Genomic DNA, 20,197 nt, shown 5'->3' with positions numbered 1-20,197 from the left:
CTTTAGTTTTCTGCGTAAATTTAGCTCAGAAGCAAAGGAAATATAGAAACAATTACACTAAAGGTCCTAAATTTCCATTTTTAAGCATTATTTTCACCGTGTGTTTGTGTGAATGAGCGCATTCGCGGTGCTAAACGTTACTTTACTTCCACACCTTCTTTTCATTCGTTCTTCTCAGACACTGAAAACTACACGTCATTATTACATACCATACGCGCTGACGCTTTCTTTTTTACTGGCTGTTTTCTCTCTTTATTTTTTGGCACCTACAGCAAAGGGTTTTGTAACTCTCGTGCATTGTGTTTATTTATGTGTAATGCATCACAGCTATCACATTGCTATTTGCGCGCACAAAGCAACGCAGGCATAATACTGAAAACATGTGGGTGCGGTTCCAACATGGGGCAAGATGTACTTTCGTCTACATTTCCATTAAACGTAATCAATATCCATTAGGCTTTCTTTAGGTTCATTATTTGTTGTTTTTTTTTTTTCACATGGTTGCAACCTAATAAATGACGTCACGTCGCATGACCCGCAGGCCACGCTACGTAAAAGGCGTTAAATCAGTCCTGCCCAGTGGCGCTGGTGCGATGGTCAAACACGCTTCCAACAAGAACACAAAAAGTAAGAAACGACGAACCTTTTTCACTGGAAGGTGTCGCTTCCCATTTTTAAGGCATGAATAATCAATTTATCTTCCAAAAACCCTACCCTGGCACTTTCTATAAGCTTGCGCGGAGTGTTTTCCAGAATAATTTGCCTTTACGACCCGCCTATTTGGTCAAATCTTAATGAAGCCAGGCATTGTGCAAACGAACGATCTTAAACCTTCTCGGGGGAGATCATTGATTATTAAACATTCGTAAAGCAGCGTCCCCGGCAAAGCCGAACGTTCACATGCAAGCACAACTGCGTCCAGCCTCTTTTCCTCAGCACTTAACGTACCACTTCGTGTTTTCTTCTGTCGAAAGTGCAGCTTACGTTTAACTCGGAACAAAGCATCCCGAACGTTCCGCACACGGCGGCTAGTAAAAGTTCTCAGAAGCGGCCTCTTCGCTTAAAGATAAAATGAAGGCAGGTGCACACACAAAAAAACACAGTTTTGACATTTACACGGTGTCTTGTTTCTCGGAACAAATAACTTCGCCTCAGCGAGAAAACCCGAAGAACGAAGAACAAGGGGGGAAGAAAAAAAAGAGAAACATCTACCGTGTCTTTGAACGTGAACCAGAGAGAGACCCTTCTGTTCCTCGCATCACGTTAACAGTTTTTTATGACTCTCTGTACTTTTCCTCGACCATTATCTCGTCCATAGTTCCTAGAAGAAAGCGTTTCTCAATATTCGAAATTGGGCGATCAATTCCGCGAGCCCCTGGGTGAGTGAGAAGCAGTAGCGAAGCCTTTCGTTCTGACTGTATGCACTAATGCACTTGGTACGCACCCTTCACTCCTTTTTTGCTGGACCCTATGAGTTCCCTCCTTCCCTGGCTACCATCACCACCCTTATTCTCCCGTTAAAGCTGCCAACGCAGTGCTTTCATTTTTCTCATTTTGAAAACGTACTTTCGCTTTTCTATGTGCCCCTTCCCGCTAGAACAGTGCAGTGCTGTGAACGCTATTGACTGGCATAAAACACCGAGAGGCCGAATTCACGGAGCTGTTCGCAGGTGGAAACAATTTGCGATTTACCAGCCCCCTTGCACTTGAATAACACGGTGCTCAACGTCCCAAGACCGGCTAAGACCGACCAATCAGGCACCACTCTTAAGTATGTGAAAGCAATGGCAAAATTAGGTATGGGACCAAATAATCAAACTTCTTTACACGTAAGCTGTTTTGTGGTTCGACATTGCTCGCGCACCCAGCAATTACGATAAGCAAAGATGCACGATGCACGCAATCAACAAAACAAGAACCAATCTCGGACTGCTGTTGCGAATGTTGAAGGAATCGGTGGCCCATGTATCCGATGCTTAACCTCCATATCTCCTAGCTCCCCGTTAGTGTTCGCCATTCGCTTGGCAACGCGTGTTGTACATTCCCATTAGCGGAAGGTGCGACGGCCACGCTACCTGACAATCTCTGACTGCTTATTTGCTTGCATAAGCGAGAGCTTTCAGCGTTCGGAAAACGAACGCTGGCGCCAGGTAACCAGGCTGTATTACATAAGGATTATTTGCGTCCAATTTTATTCATTGCTTATCTTCTGTCTTGTCGAGTAGCCGATTCCGGCGAAAGCAGGGGAGGGCTCCGTGCAGGCCAATGACGAATTGCGAATAAGAATGGAAATATTTTTTAAAAAACGTTTTTACCGAGTAGGTAGGCTCGTTTACGGAGCCGTGCATACGCTAAGCTTGTTTGTAAAAAACACAGGCGTCGGTCTTTCGCTATGTAAACATTTATTAGCGAAGGCTTCCGGCGATATCGCACTACAATCCACAGCACTGCACGCTATTAGGGGAGTCAACTTTCTACACATGGCCTGCCGGCTTGTTTTATTAATGCCCACTCGCCGCTTGTGTTTCGTAACCGTTTTAACGGACTTTGTACTACGCTCTGTCTCACGTACTTTATTTCTCCCTTGTGTTCTTTTGTTTCTTGTAGTGCGTGTTTTTTTTGTGTGTTTTTTTGCGTGACCGCGAGGTGAATGGCCGTCCCAGTTGGCGCGCGGTCCCAGCGATTGACTAAATGACAGCAGTGCCTGCCCCGTCGACCCGAGCTTCGGACGAAGTAAGGCGCCACCTACTAGGAACGGTAATGCGTTCAAGGCAGCAGAACGGGAGCAGCTTGCTTTTTCGATATGAATGCAATATGAAATTAACGGGAAATGATGCTGACCATGCCAAGGAACGTCATAATTTAAACCTTCAAGCTGTATACCTATGAAAAAAAATGCCGTCATTTCCTTGTGTTTGTTAGAATGTTAAAAGATCTGATGTGAGTTATGCAACGTAGTCGAGTACTTGAAGTAACATCATGTAACAAGTAACCATCATTGAAACAGAAACAGTTAAGTCATTTTGAAGAGGAAGAGTTACGCCTTTTTTAGTTTTTTTTTTAACCCGGTAATCACTGAGGCTGCGTATTATACAGCTAAATTTGTACAATAGTTAATATTGGGGGCAGTATAATGATTTTAAAATAACTATCTCACTCTTCCTTATTTATGTCGCATGGAGTATGACGGCTGGATGGTTGCTACTCGAGCTTAGTTATTATCTTTTTATTTCTTGCGGAAACAGAAATAGCAGGCATCTGCATGTCGAACAATCTATATTTTATTGGGGAGTTCATAATACAGCCGCAGTAACCAGTAACAACGGAACAGCAAGAAATGTTGCTGTCAAACAGTACATATGATGCGCTAAAGAATCGCAATGACGCAAAAGTACGTTTTCCTAGAAAGCTCCGCAGTGTACGCGAATCTACATATCGCATAACAAAAGTTTCAATTTGCTTCCCCACGCCCTCCCTATGAACGAAAGGAAAAATGGTGCAAATCTCACATTTTCACGGAGGAAGCGTAGTTGTTAACACGCCTCAAAACTCAGCACTTCCCAATATTGTGGACACTAAGAAGTTGCGAAACCAACACTTTCTGCACTTTTTTCTTGTGTGTCTTCGACTGTATTTCCTCGAGAAAGAACAGCCCACTCATGCTAATGCCGCGAAACGAAGGAACATTTTGCGACTACGCTAAATAGTTTCCAAACTCAGCTGCCGCAGCGGTATAAAATTACACGTTCAACGAAACACTGCGGCAGTTTCGTCAGTCAGCGTATCAGCAAGGTTAACTCGAAATAAAGAAAAGGTTCTGCAATGCTAATGTGCATGAAAACAAATCTATCGGCTTCCGAACGAGTTTCACAAGAAGCCTTTCTCCGGCTGTTTTTGATCATTGCGGGTGGAACGTTTAGCCCATGAAATTATCCAGGTACCTAACGTTTATTTCCTTTTGCTGGAAAAAGTGTCTGAATGTTGGATTGGAGGAGGACAATTAGCGAGAGGTCGGTGTCCTCAGCCTGCATTGCACAAATATGCGTAGTCTAGTAAAACCTCCATATGTGCAGAGTCCTTCACACCATCCAGAAGCCCACTAATGGTGATGATACGTTAGCACCAATCTTCACAAGCTTATAAATTCTGCTTTACCGTGCTTGACCGACCGACCAATTGACTTGTTTTGACTTACACCGAGGAGACAAACAAATAGACGCAGGCAGAAAGAGGCAGAGAGAACAGATAGAAAGAGAGACAGACAGAGAGACACAGATAGACGCATAGAACAGACACAGAGAGAGACACAGATAGACCAGGCAGAAGAGATAGACGAGACAGAGAAACAGATAGACGCAGGCAAAAAGACACAGATAGACAGAGAGACACAGATAGACGCAGGCATAAGACACAGGACAGAAGACAAGATAGACGCAGGCAAAGACACAATAGACAGAGAGACACAGAAGACGCAGCAAAAGACACATAACGCAGGCATAAAGACACACAGAGAGACACAGATAGACGCAGGGACACAGATAGACAGAGAGACACAGATAGACGCAGGAGACACAGATAGACAGAGAGACACAGATAGACGCAGGAGACACACAGAGAGACACAGATAGACGCAGGCATAAAGACACAGATAGACAGAGAGACACAGATAGACGCAGGCATAAGACACAGATAGACAGAGAGACACAGATAGACGCAGGCTAAAGACACAGATAGACAGAGAGACACAGATAGACGCAGGCATAAAGACACAGATAGACAGAGAGACACAGATAGACGCAGCATAAAGACACAGATAGACAGAGAGACACAGATAGACGCAGGCATAAAGACACAGATAGACAGAGAGACACAGATAGACGCAGGCATAAAGACACAGATAGACAGAGAGACACAGATAGACGCAGGCATAAAGACACAGATAGACAGAGAGACACAGATAGACGCAGGCATAAAGACACAGATAGACAGAGAGACACAGATAGACGCAGGCATAAAGACACAGATAGACAGAGAGACACAGATAGACGCAGGCATAAAGACACAGATAGACAGAGAGACACAGATAGACGCAGCAGCATAAAGACAGACAGAGAGACACAGATAGACGCAGGCATAGACACAGATAGAGAGACACAGATAGACGCAGGAATAAAGACAGACAGACAGACAGAGAGACACAGATAGACGCAGGCATAAAGACACAGACAGACAGAGAGACACAGATAGACGCAGGCATAAAGACAGACAGACAGAGAGACACAGATAGACGCAGGCATAAAGACAGACAGACAGAGAGACACAGATAGACGCAGGCATAAAGACACAGATAGACAGAGAGACACAGATAGACGCAGGCAGAGAGAGACACAGATAGACGCAGGCATAAAGACACAGATAGACAGAGAGACACAGATAGACGCAGGCATAAAGACACACAGAGAGACACAGATAGACGCAGGCATAAAGACACACAGAGAGACACAGATAGACGCAGGCATAAAGACAGATAGACAGAGAGACACAGATAGACGCAGGCACACAGACAGAAGACACAGATAGACGCAGGAGACACAGATAGACAGAGAGACACAGATAGACGCAGCATAAAGACACAGATAGACAGAGAGACACAGATAGACGCAGGCAGAAAGACACAGAGAGACACAGATAGACGCAGGCAGAAAGACACAGAGAGACACAGATAGACGCAGGCAGAAAGACACAGAGAGACACAGATAGACGCAGGCAGAAAGACACAGAGAGACACAGATAGACGCAGGCAGAAAGACACAGAGAGACACAGAGAGACGCAGGCAGAAAGACAGACAGACAGAGAGACACAGATAGACGCAGGCAGAAAGACACAGATAGACAGAGAGACACAGATAGACGCAGGCATAAAGACAGACAGACAGACAGAGAGACACAGATAGACGCAGGCATAAAGACACAGATAGACAGAGAGACACAGATAGACCAGGCATAAGGACACAGATAGACAGAGAGACACAGATAGACGCAGGCATAAAGACAAGATAGACAGAGAGACCAGATAGACGCAGCATAAAGACACAGATAGGACAGAGAGACACAGATAGACGCAGCATAAAAGGACACAGATAGCAGAGAGACACAGATAGACGCAGGCATAAAGACACAGATAGACAGAGAGACACAGATAGACGCAGGCATAAAGACACAGATAGACAGAGACACAGATAGCGCAGGCATAAAGACACGATAGACAGAGAGACACAGAAGACCGCAGGCATAAAGACACAGATAGACAGAGAGACACAGATAGACGCAGGCTAAAGACACGATAGACAGAGAGACACAGATAGACGCAGGCATAAAGACACAGATAGACAGAGAGACCAGATAGACGCAGGCATAAGACACAGATAGACAGAGAGACACAGATAGACGCAGGCATAAGACAAGATAGACAGAGAGACACAGATGACAGAGAGAAAGATAGACGCAGGCATAAAGACACAGATAGACAAGAGACAGAGAGACACAGATAGACGCAGGCAGAAAGACACAGATAGACAGAGAGACACAGATAGACGCAGGCATAAAGACACAGATAGACAGAGAGACACAGAGAGACACAGATAGACAGAGAGCAGGCATATAGACACAGATAGACAGAGAGACACAGATAGACGCAGGCATAAAGACACAGATAGACAGAGAGACACAGATAGACGCAGACACAGATAGACGCAGGCAGAAAGACACAGATAGACAGAGAGACACAGATAGACGCAGGCATAAAGACACAGATAGACGCAGGCAGAAAGACAGAGAGACACAGATAGACGCAGGCAGACACAGAGAGACACAGATAGACACAGAGAGACACAGATAGACGCAGGCATAAAGACACAGATAGACAGAGAGACACAGATAGACGCAGGCATAAAGACACAGATAGACAGAGAGACACAGATAGACGCAGGCAGACACAGAAGACACAGATAGACAGAGAGACACAGATAGACGCAGGCATAAAGACACAGATAGACAGAGAGACACAGATAGACGCAGGCAGAAAGACACAGATAGACAGAGAGACACAGATAGACGCAGGCATAAAGACACAGATAGACAGAGAGACACAGATAGACGCAGGCATAAAGACACAGATAGACAGAGAGACACAGATAGACGCAGGCATAAAGACACAGATAGACAGAGAGACACAGATAGACGCAGGCATAAAGACACAGATAGACAGAGAGACACAGATAGACGCAGGCATAAAGACACAGATAGACAGAGAGACACAGATAGACGCAGGCATAGAAGACACAGATAGACAGAGAGACACAGATAGACGCAGGCATAAAGACACAGATAGACAGAGAGACACAGATAGACGCAGGCATAAAGACACAGATAGACAGAGAGACACAGATAGACGCAGGCATAAAGACACAGATAGACAGAGAGACACAGATAGACGCAGGCATAAAGACACAGATAGACAGAGAGACACAGATAGACGCAGGCATAAAGACACAGATAGACAGAGAGACACAGATAGACGCAGGCATAAAGACACAGATAGACAGAGAGACACAGATAGACGCAGGCATAAAGACACAGATAGACAGAGAGACACAGATAGACGCAGGATAGATAGATAGATAGATAGATAGATAGATAGATAGATAGATAGATAGATAGATAGATAGATAGATAGATAGATAGATAGATAGATAGATAGATAGACACAGATAGATAGATAGATAGATAGATAGATAGATAGATAGATAGATAGATAGATAGATAGATAGATAGATAGATAGATAGATAGATAGACACAGATAGACGCAGGCAGATAGATAGATAGATAGATAGATAGATAGATAGATAGATAGATAGATAGATAGATAGATAGATAGATAGATAGATAGATAGATAGATAGATAGATAGATAGATAGATAGATAGATAGATAGATAGATAGATAGATAGATAGATAGATAGATAGATAGATAGATAGATAGATAGATAGATAGATCACAACGCACGAACTCGTGAGCAAATATAAACAGAAATGACGGTCCTCCGCATACATGCTGTACTTTTGCTACGCTGCTCCAACCACACAGAACGCACGTGTGCCTTATGCGCTGCCTACAAGCTACGAAAAAACCAACAAGCATATTCAGAGCGCCCTGTTGCGCGTAGGAAGGTATCGGGATGGCGACAATTGAATCTGGCTTTCGTACAGAACGCGGGGGAAACTGATGCTATTAGCATCCTGCCCAAGCGTTCACGAGGACGACCACTCACAAGCAAAAAGCTGCGCGAAGCGTAATACGTCAACAAAAGCTCACACCGCAAGCTGATTCGCCAAACGAAAAGTGGCACAAAGTTTCTATTAGAATTTGCGCCCCAGTACTCGCGATACGGTCAACTTTCGTTCGCAGACAAAAATGCCAACGGAACTCAAGCGAAAACAGCACGAGTCAACTGTAAGCACACACACACACACTGTCACAAGCGTGAGTCGAGTTGCGAAAGTAAAAGAATAAAGAAGAAGAAAGAAAGAGCAGGAATGGTTTCGCATGCAAAGTAGCCATTGCGAACGAGAGCACGCTGCAGCAAAATTGCTCTCGACGCATGCCTGCCCACCTCGGTGCCGTTAATTGATTTACGTGGTCCATCAGCGTTCAGCTTCCGTCTTCGCGAGGTACGCGAAGGCGCAAGCAGTACGGCGCGTAATCACTTTCTGTCCGTCAGGTGAGGCGTGACTTTCCAGAAGCTCATCAAGAACCCGCCTCCCCTCACTTTCATTTCTTCTCTTTTTCGGCGTTTTCGTTTTATCCCACGCATCTAATGGCGTTTTGCGCTACGCTCTGTCTTAAGTTTACCGTGCAGTGCCATCGAAGCTACTGGTTGCTTTATTTAATCTGAGAAGCGCAGCAGCGCAGTTTTCCTTGGACATTTACGCATAGAAACTGGGGGAAAAAAAGTAAATTTTTACGGCGGCAACACACAGCTTTTCAAGTGCAGGGCAGGACCACGCGCGACACCTATCGCAGAAGGGACATGATCGTGTGTTCAGCGGTGAATGATGTTTTTGTGAACATTAGGACCACACCGATTTACACTATGCCTATGTTACCGCAGTCACTGTGTCGTGGCTCCCTGCAAAAGTGTAGGTTTTCTCATAAAAACGTTGTCCACTAAGTGCAGTCATTCCATATGAGAACGTTTGCAGATTCTGTGCGGATACCGAAAAACACTGCCGATATATTGAATTCTGTATTGAGACGTGTAAGTCAATCTTGTGTGCTGCGTTTCGAATATGTCCAGTAATGCTAGGGTATAGTGTTTAATTTACGATTCATCGCTGTCTACATCGCGCACGTGGAACCTGACAACACTGTAGCGATCTTTTTTTTTTTTTTTTTCGTGTGTGCAATAAATAGAAATGGCGCAGATTTCAAGTGCACACATCCAGTTCACATCTTTTCTTTTTTTTTTTCGGGTGCTTGTGCTCGATTGCTTCAACGATTTTCATAAAATGAATACGTGCTAATAATTACTCAGCAAAGCGCATCTGCTAATGCGCTGATTGAGAACACATCACATTCACAGCGCAGAGGCATACCAGGCACAGTAGATACAAAATCGATTGTTCCCTTGCGCTGTGAAAGCGTGTTGGAAACAAACACATCATTTTTCAGTTGTACTGATTTGGCGATCCCTCTGCAGCTGTAATCCGAGTCACAATATTGGACTACATTCTTACGCGCACTACATCATGGCCGCAGCACATTCTGTAGCGTCGTCCGCACTGCACGGGAGGCACAAAGCAGACGCCATCGCGCTTTTTCTTTTTGCTACCTCGTTTTTGTACGAGCGCCCTCGGAGCACTTTCTTCAAATGACAGCGGCGCTCGGTGGCCGTCCATCCGCGCGCAGAGCGCAGGGTCATTGTTTGCTTTCGCGAGCTTGGCGATGCGAAAACATCACAAAGAAGAGTCGCCAGAGCGCGTTTGACGTGTCGCCGAGCGTGAGCGCCGGTGTCCGGTCCAAGGTTAAGCGGGCGTTCACTTGTTGACTCTCCCCGGAGCACCTGGTCCGACGGGTGCAACAGAGTAATTTCACTCCCTAATGACCTTTCTCAAGGCAAGCGAACTCACTTGTGCCCCACCCGTATACTGGAAGCAGATACAATGCAAGCAAGAAACAGGAAGTAACATTCGGGCGTGTTCGGTATTTAAAACTATGCGGCGGTGATTTTAGTGCTCTAGGACTAACTTATTCTGCCATTCAACCCAAAGGTGCTTGTATGACGAGAATTTTATTGCACGAGAAACAAAAAAAGAGACGACCGTAAATAATCTTGGGCCTGCTAATATGGTTGCCTTTAGAGTCTCGGTGTTATTATGGGACGTTAAATCTCATCAGTGAGTGAACCAACGCTAGAACAAATTGCTTGAACGGTCCCTTCGTGAATGTGTTAGGCGAACTTCCAGCAGCCAAAGCACAAGTGGCTACACTTCTACTTCCCACGCCCTACTCTGTGCTCCAGCTTATTCTTCGCCTCCTTTTCCATTGGGAACTTCGAACAATGAGCTATCGCACACAAACGGCACCAATCAAAGCATTTCCTGCCCTGACGAAAACAAGTCGACTTGCCGAAACACTGTCTCCAGCAACATTACTTGTTCAACTTTTGTGCGCTACTGTCGAGTTTTACTGCCCAAAACAAGACATGAATGTAATACTGGCCTTCTTTCAGTTTGTTTGTTCGTTCCTAAGGGACTCAACTGACGCAATTCATCGCTTAGTGCGGCTCCGCAAGCTGTTAACCAGATAGAACGCGAACTGCCACTGATAACAATGCCGCTTCTTGATGTCTTAGCTTGAGCATATGTCCACTTTTGTCCCGATATTAATAAGATTTTCACGTTTCAGTGACCGTGAAGAACCGTGAAAAAAAAAGTTAGTAAAAAATTTAGCTCCTAATTAGGCAGACTTGAGGCCAGAAAAACAAGTGACACTCAAACCACAACAACAGCAGCGAGCACAGTAGTCGGTGTGGTCTAACTCCTGTATTCCAGAACCTCTCGACATTTCACCTCAATTCAAAAACGTTAATGGCAGCGCCGACCCTCGGTAGGAGTGGTCACTGTGCTTCGCTGAAACCCTGCGACAATTCCTGAGGAGCGTAGTATCTCCTTCAGCCAATAGGCGACGCTGCGCCCAACTCGGTGGAGTGAAGGAACCATTTTTTCATAACAATTTTACACAATTTACATAACTGCGAGTCGGCCTAGTTGGAACAGATTCATTTTTTAAACCCTGTTTGTGCGCAAACAAACGGGGACACATCAACATCATCATTTACAAAAGTATTGTAATTCTTACAACAGCGTTACTTCTACACATGACTCATCGCACATGCCAGCGTAACCACTGATGCTAGCATACGTTCCAAAATGTGCACCACTGTTCCGCGTCACGCACGCAATCTGATTACACAAGATTTTTTGCCAACAGAATCGGCGACAACATAGGCAGAAAGTTCCGATACATTAAGGTGCGTCTTTGCACCGAGCGATAACATTGTAACAGTTATTAGCCGGTGAAAAACGGCCACTGGATAAAAGATATACAATGTACGCAGTGTAAATATTTATTGCGCAGAGCAGAAAGTCATGCACCAAAGTACGTGATAACGACGACAGAATATAAGAAGAAACGTGTATTGAGAGAGCGTTGGCCCGTTTATTTTGTCAATGACGAAGTGGAGAATTACTTCATTGCTACATACTGCTAGCATCTCTCCCTGTCACTGTTTATTAAGGCATTAGCATATTATCCGCCAAAGATGATCACCAACTTGTTTGTACCTATATCGTCGCCAATGAAAAAAAAATGGCTGTTCTCGCACAGAAGGCTGTATAAGAACCACGAGACGGACTTCAGAAACGAGGAAAACGCCTTTCGAGCTCACCAGTCAAAACGCTTATTGCCACTTCAGCGACAGTTAAAACTTATGCGGGCAAAAACTAGACGAGAACATTGGCGATAGACCGGACTAGAGCAAAGAACAGTCTCTGAACACTTCGATGGAAATGAATCTTCCGATGCCTTGCGCACAACAGTAGACGGTGCGCTTCCTCCCCGCATTCCTCCCTCGCGCGCCCAAGAATGAGCCACCATCGTCGGCTCATCCTCACACACTTTCATTCGCACATACAGCATACTGCTCGCGGCGACGATGTTATCGCCCTTGTACGTTTACGGAACATCACGTCGACGCCGACGGCGACGACGGCAGAAATGTGCCTGGAGTGTCCATATAATTGCTATCGCAATAAAATCTACCGAAACTATCGACGATTATAGTTAACGTAAGCGAACAATCGAAGGCTTCAAGAAAGATATTCACTTCATGCGTGGAATGGTGCGCGTGACGACATACGTTTGTTGCAGTGAGAAAATTTAGGCACCGTTCGTTGTTTCGTTGCGCAAATCAGTAGAGAACAGAACCAGCACATATCTGGGGGTAGCATAGCTGGACAGCACGTGTGTCTCAAGAATAGATTTCGTTCGACAACAAAAAAGCGGCCCCGCAGCGCGAGCGAGCGTGCTCTTTGCGTCGGTACCATTGTTCCAACCTCCTACTTCCCCCGGCTCCGACCGGCAACTACCCACCACGCAAACGGTCGAGAGGAGAAAGCTATTAGCTTTAAAATTACTGGATTCATTGATTCACGGTTGTTCAACGTCCCAAAGTAATTGACTCTCGAGCTATGGGGCATGCCGTAGTGAAGGGTGCCGGATTAAGTTTGACCACCCTTAGGTCCTTCAACGTGCACCTAAATTAAGTACACGAGAGTTTAAGCATTTTCAGCCCCATAGAGATGTGGTCGCAACGGCCGGAAATGAAACTTGCGCCATGTGCTTATAGAAAACTAGAAAAGAAAGAGGTTTCAACACTGAAGCGCTAGTTTTGACAGGAAGTGGCTGAACCCCCCCCCCCCCCCCCCCCCCCATTCATGGCGCGGCTGCCATATTTGGTTCTAGCGTGTTCTGACATGGGAAAACAATAAGTATGCCCTATTCAACCGCCCACGTTCTCGCTATTTGGGTTTAGGTTAGCGAAGGTCAGATTACGCCGACAACTAGGTGACGTTGAGAAGGTAAAAACAGTCGAAAGAATGAAATATTCACAAAGCGGAAAGCTTAGTGCTCTTTTGCAGTGCAAATCCGCGGAGAGTGGGCGGACATGTGCGAGGCCAAATGTGTCTGCGGCTGACTGATCATCGGTATTTTCGCCTATAATTTAGCAACCCTAACTCCGTATTCAGAAATGCATATTATGTTGATGCCCATTCTTGACTTGATGAAAATTACACCTAGTGTGAACATGCCCAAGACGCTCATTGCGTTTCCTGCGGCGCGTTCAAGACAGGCGTCATTTATATCAGCTCAAGCATGGGCTTCAAACTAAGATGAATTTCTGAATACAGGGGTAAGTATACTGCGTCCTCAAGGTCGCATTAGGTTCCTGTTCAAATGGCGGTCCCCCAGTGGCAGCTCTTTCTTAGGTACCTTCTTTAGCATTCATCTTACTCTCTGCGTTTCGTGTAATAGAATAGCAGTTATTTACGTGTACAATCATTGCATTCTATACCGGTACTAACACATGGGGTGTAAACTTTGGATATTGACAAAGAAGCGCGAACAGAAGCTAAGGTCGGCCCAACAAGCGATGGAACGAAAAGTGATAGGCTCAACGTGGAGGAACAGGAAGACAGCGACGTGGATTAGGGGGGAAACGGGGATAGACGATATCGCAGTTGAGATTAAGAGATAAAAAAATAGAGCCGGGCCATCCATGTAATGTGTAGCGCAGATAACTGATCAATCACAGTAGCATAATGGGTACCAAGGCAAGCGCTGTAGAGGACGGCGGGTAATCAGGTGGTGCGATAAGATTACGAAATTTGCAGGCATAGGGTGGTGTAAGCCGGCATAAGACAGGGACAATTGGAGATCACTGGCACAGCATCTTGCAGTGCGCGTAAGATAGGCTGATGATAATAACGATAACGGTGGTGAGGATGGTAAAACTGCTTTCACCACAGCCGCTGCTGTGCTCAGCCCATCTTACCTATCGTACTTTTCAACAGTCCATGGCGCTTACCTGCGATTCTGTCGTTTCATCGTCATCTTTCACTTTCCTGCGCTGGCGGTAGCGGCGGTACACGGTCCGCAAATTGCACACATTCCCGTCCGTACTATCGTCATCCTGAAAGGTAATTACAGTTTGGCTCATAAGTGCTGAAGCAATCGACAGGGTCGTGCAAGTCCAGGAACCTCGGACAACTGTCCCTTCGATTACCTGTAGAACTTCACCGCAGTGCACAAGCGTAACACTATGGCGAAATTCTAAAAAAATATATATTTCAGAAAGCCACCCGAATGTCAACAACTTTCAAGCAGCAACATCGTGAGTGTACGCCCATTTATTACCATACGTATTCATGTCACGTAGTCATAACGTCTTTGCTGCGCTATGGCAGTGCTTTGGTTAGGATTAAACTACTGCTATTACGCAGCATGGAAGTTACGCATAAGTGCCGTAAATGTGCATTTGCTTGAACTATTTTACATGTTATGCTATTTCATGCGAATTTCATTTTCGTCATTGCCATATTTACTATTGTTATTGCTTTTTTTCTATTGTACAGCGTTTTCGTTTATTGCATGAAAAATATTTAATTCCTCCTCCTTTACGACTGTTGCCGTTAATTATATATAATATCTTTATAGCGCGCATGTTTACCATTTCACACAATCTCTAAATTCTTTATTTTTGTGTAGATATTTTTTGTACACGCTGGTACATTTAGGAAATATATGTACAATCCCTAATTATTCTTTTTATTTTTATTGATTTTATAACATTATATTTATGTGTTGTGTACTAGCATTACATTACCATTTATTTACATATGTAGAGTTTTACTCTTCACTGTTTTATGCTTCTTAGGAGGTCTCCCTAACAGTCTTGAATTTTGGGAATTCCTCCTGTATCACTCTGCCGCTTGATAAATTTGAAATCTATTAGAACGGTGTACGCAACTCGATGTTGCTAACGGAAATTTCTTGAAAATGCTGCCCACTGAGTTACCCTGGTGCACTGCGGTGAAGTATAACAGATAGTCGAACAGGCAATGCACATAATTCCTGGGTATGCAGGTCAGTATATACAGTACACGGTTCACTGTAGTCAGGAAGCTACACCTCAAAAGAATCTATTTAAACACATAAGAATGGAGAAATCGCATTGCTCGGCACCCACAGTGCCAAATTTGGTGAAGTTTGTTGCATTTCAATGAAATAAAATTAACATATACTGACTGTAATGACTAAATATATGATTTACACCAGCGATTCTTTTACAAAAATTTTGAACATCGAGAAATTTTCGCACAGTTACGAAGAACGATGTCACAATTAAAAAACCCCGTACCTATCGAGAGATCTAAAGAGGACGACATTGATTCGTTATCGCACTATCCGCTCCTATAGATCTACTACTAATCTGCGAGTAGGACTTTTGCAAAACCTTTTGTATGCATTGTAACAATCCCACATACTCTGTAAAGTTGTATATTGTATTTTAGAGCGCTGCGTTGAGCGTCGGTGTGCCTCGGCGTCCTCGGCGAGCGAACGAGCAGAGTGAAGGATGAAAGAGCGAAAAGAGAAGAGAGCGCGAGGCAGGAAAGCGGAGGAGGAGGGTACCGCGTAACCATGCGGCGGAAAGTGGAGGAGGAGGGTATGGCGAAATCGTGTGAAGAAAAGCGTAGGGCCGCTCTGCGGCGACGATAGCTACGAGATGGCGCCAGAGTAGCGTGCGTCGTCTGTTCACCGATGGCCGGCGGCGTGCGCGTCCGTCGATACCATATATGAAAGCAAAGCGCTGCATAAGCGGAGGTCTGTTTGCGGCGGCTGCTGTAAATTGTGCCCACGCGTCACCCACGCGCTGGCTCTCGCGATCTCCTGATTACCGAGGCAAGTCACACCATGCTTCGCTCCGTTTACAACGTGCCGCACGAAACAGATCGTCCGTGACAGCCAATATGCGGAAACACGAATACAGCTCCGCTCAAATTTCGCATTAGGAAGCATCGTAATAGTCGGGTGAATTTTTTTCCGCTTCCGATTCTCTTATAGATGCAGTTCACATAACTACGATGTATATTTTTGGTGCTGAGTTATAATTTTTTTTCTAATCTTATCAATCTCTCGCATTTTTTTGTAAAAACGAAACATAGAAATTCTGCTTCCTACAGTGGGTAACTTCAGCTTTCGTTCTGAACAGTTTCAGCCACCAGATCTTTGTTCATTGAAAATTTGGTTTCACCACATTGCTTGAATCTTCAGAATCAAGAAACGCGCGAAGCTTCGGAACGAATTAAGAATTTCCAGTTCTTCGGCAAATTTTGTCAAGTTTACAGAATGTGGACTAGGTGCGAAAACGTTCTACAGCAACGGGAGCTATGAGAACACCAACACTTTTGTGCCTAGCTCACTTAGACAGCATCTATCAAGCCCCTTGAAAAATATGGCTTATGAAAAAAATTATGAAAATCAATGCCACGTGTGAAGCCGCTACACGACGTCATGCTGACAACGAGAGCAAACACCCAGCTTCTACCTTCCAACTCGTTTTAGTTAGACGTTTCCCAAATATGATTCTAACTGGCCGTGCTTATTCAATCAGAAGTGCTTCACGATGTTTGCTACATAGTTTAAATATTCTAACTTTAACCAGTGCTTTTCATTTCCAAGCACTACCTTCGCGTGCAGAATTGTGCACATGGCATTTGAAGATGTTAAATGCAAAAAAAATTAATTAGAAGCGAATCTATCGGTTGTCTAATGAAATCATTCCTGGGGTTTCATATGTACTTGAATAGAGAATTCGGAATGGGCCCCTAGGTGAAGCTTTCTTTTAAGACTGTTCATTTTAGACACTCTAATAAACGCATTAGAAGCATCACTAAAGTAGTATTTTGTAACTGACTAAACCTTGGTTTTGTAATAAAGGGATCGACAATTTTTTTTTTTTTACTAATAAATGTCTGCCTAACGCGTTACATCAAACCTGTGGTTTGATGTAACGCGTTAGGCAGACCTTAAATCAAACCTGCGGTTTGATGTAGCGTGTAATGTTTGATAAACCTGGACGTAGGGGCCCGGGAATTACTCAAGATTCTCACAAGTCTACGGTTCTAATTTTTTTTTTCATGCGCAGTGCTTGATGTTTTCACACGTGCAACGCTAAGATGCTAGCGGTCCACTGTTTTGATACCATGTACAAAGTGTACTGTTCTTTTTTCCTGTCTTGTCGACTGGCTATGCTTCTAAACTTTTATTTTTTTCATGCACAGTGCTAAGTGTTGTCACGCGCAGCGCTAACGTGCTATACACGGCATTTTGCAAATGTATTTCTTGTTTCTGTCCCGTTGTTTTGTTTAGTTACTATTGCTGTCTGCTACGCTGGGGCCGGCAGTATGTACTAAATAAATAAACACATCCAGGGACACCTAAGCACTTTTTATCAGTTGTAAATGCGAAAGCATTAATATCCAATTTAAAGCCACTGCGGGGTCCTTCAAGTTATAGACTCCTCGCGGTCATGCGAGCACGTTGAGACGCTTGGCGCGTTTTGATTTGGCCTCACCGAGGCGCAGTTAGAACGCAGGCGAGAGCTTGCACGGACAAGGAACGCGTGAATAACGTAGGCTTCCGAGAGCGAGAGTATAGTGTACTAGAATCTAGTACACTCTAGCGAGAGCAAGGGTGACGTGGCGTCGCGGCGATGCCCTCTCCCCTCACGCAACACCTGGCGCGCCAGCGGCCAATCAGGTGTTCTCTTTCGACCTCTCCGCTCCGTCGAGGCGCGATGGCGACGTGGCCTCGCAACCAATGAGAACGCCGTTTAGGCGCACTCGTGACGTGGCATCACAGCCAATAGGAATTTACCTGCCGCTTCGCTGCTACAGAAGACAGACGCCGGCTTTTTCACTCAATGGGCCATTTGACGCTCTCGCATCAGTAAATAAATAAATGACGACCACCCAGTCCCGCGCCAAGTGAGTCCGCGAGCCAGGCGAGCTTCAACCTGTTCGTCGCCAGAATTTATCTTGGCGTTACAGGATTTTTCTTTCCTACGATGTTCATTATACGTCAAGTGATGTTGGTTTGAAAGAACAGTTTGGTGTTCCCTTTAAAAGTGGCCCACACTGTAAATGTCCAACCGATTACACGAATACTGAGAATACAGTACACGACAAGTGCACAAGGCATTTACATCAAACAGCATTTCGGTGTCGCAATTAACATACAAGAGGAGCACTAAAAAAATTTACGTTTACACAATGCAAGTTGCGCATAGCACCCCTTGTTAGACGTAACACTACACTTTCTCACTCGACCACGCTTGCAACACAGTACAAGCAACTTCACGAGATCTCGCCATGCAACTATTGCGGCAAGCGGAACCACAAGTGCAGCAGCTGTTTACAAGGCAGGTTGTACTGTGCTGCTGGCATGCAATGAAAATATCGATATTAAAATGAATCTCAAGGATATTAAAATATAGCAAACAATAATAAATTATTATATAAGAGTACATAAATCCCGAGTACAATTCTCTTCGCTCTTTTTTTTTTTTTTTTTTTTTGGGGGGGGGGGGGGGGGGGGGCGCCAAATTCAGAAAGCGACGGCGCAAGTAGGGCCCGCAGAGCCCGTTTTTGGAGCGCACTCTGTCCGCGTGGCGTGTGTTGATGTCACGTGATCTGCTGCGAGATCCAGGCCGAGCATGCGAGAGTGAGCCGCAAGGCTAGTTTGTGGCTTGACGCGCGCTGTCCTCCCGCGAGTAGGTCACGCAATCTACCGAGCTTTAGAGACGTGGCACAGTTAAGATTGTGAAGGGAGCGTGTGCGTTTAGGCGCGCGGCACCACGCGTGTTCGGCTCGTAAGCGAATGATTATTGCAACTTATAACACGTATACCTACGTAGTCTTACTTGGTGTAATAGTCCAATAATTTGGTACAGTTGTTAATGCTCCGCCTCTCGAGCAAATATGAGATTTCCTAAACTATTAGCGCTTGCCGATCGACTCACCGAGTGCTGCGTGGTTAGAGCCGAAGGCGGCCTTTGTTGAGGTGGGATCACGACGGCGCTGGCTCCGGTCAAGGGGTACGGAAGAGGGCGGGCAGCGTAGACCTCTCTCGCGGCCACGTCGACCCGCGTGTTGGCGTCGGTGGCAGCTCGGGTTCGGGAGTCCGTGCCTCCCAGGATGCACATCAAGTCCCCTGGGAAACGGAGAAGAAAGCTGGTGGTGAAAAAGAAGTAGCAGGTCTTTGTTGCCTCATTGCAAGCACACGTCAAGAACAGCATCAAGGCTTACGAGTTCACCCATAATGGCCCGCATGGACTTACAATCTTTAGTGGATGCAGGAATCTTCAAGGAGGTCACTCAAGTCTGTAGTAGAAGTTTAGATAAAGACCGTTAGAAAATTCGAAGAAATTCTCCACGACTGCTGCAGCTCCTGCCGTGTCAACCAAGGTTCCTTTCAAACTCATTTATTGTGACAGCAGGCTTTAAAATTGTACCAAACACTCTTAAAGTGACCCAGTTTTCAGTTCGACACCTCTGCTCTCCAGCGAGTGAGAATTCTTCGGAGGTACCGTCAACTAATCCAAACTTCGCTGAAGGCCAGAGGAGGCAATTACCAACGGTTATTATCACACGAGTGAACTCTAAAAAACGTTTTCACAATATTCTCAATGGGGGGAAGACGATGAGCGTGGAGAACCGTAGATCATCTCCTAATGCATGACGTGGTAAAAATTGTGATACAGGGCACTGTGTTAGGATGGATAGCTGGGCGTGTTGGCTGAGCATGATCTGAAGTGAAAGGCGTGAATACGACGACGGGAAGAGAGGAACACACACACGTGGCGCCTGAACAACTTGCGTGTGTGTGTTTCTCTCTTTGTCCGTTGTCGTATTCGTGCCATTCCCTTCACGAACTTACATAACCACATCTAAAACGGTTTCTCTTTATCCGATTTTACGCGCATGTTAAATTACAATACTTTGTGTCGAACCTTTG

The 20,197-nt window shown here is 45.2% G+C and overlaps 1 protein-coding gene across 1 annotated transcript in view; it reads right to left on the bottom strand.

Annotated features, from left to right (window-relative positions):
* Nucleotides 1-20,197, bottom strand: part of LOC119433138 (beta-scruin-like) — a 64,383-nt gene that overhangs the window by 33,472 nt on the left and 10,714 nt on the right. Inside the window, 2 exon segments of the mRNA XM_037700275.2 lie at nt 14,208-14,312; nt 19,203-19,393. Coding sequence (XP_037556203.2) covers nt 14,208-14,312; nt 19,203-19,393 — 296 coding nt within the window.

Source organism: Dermacentor silvarum, chromosome 11, assembly GCF_013339745.2.
Source record: "Dermacentor silvarum isolate Dsil-2018 chromosome 11, BIME_Dsil_1.4, whole genome shotgun sequence".
Taxonomy (NCBI): domain Eukaryota; kingdom Metazoa; phylum Arthropoda; class Arachnida; order Ixodida; family Ixodidae; genus Dermacentor; species Dermacentor silvarum.
The sequence above is the reverse complement of the archived record's forward strand: the minus strand, read 5'-3'. Positions and strand labels throughout refer to the sequence as shown.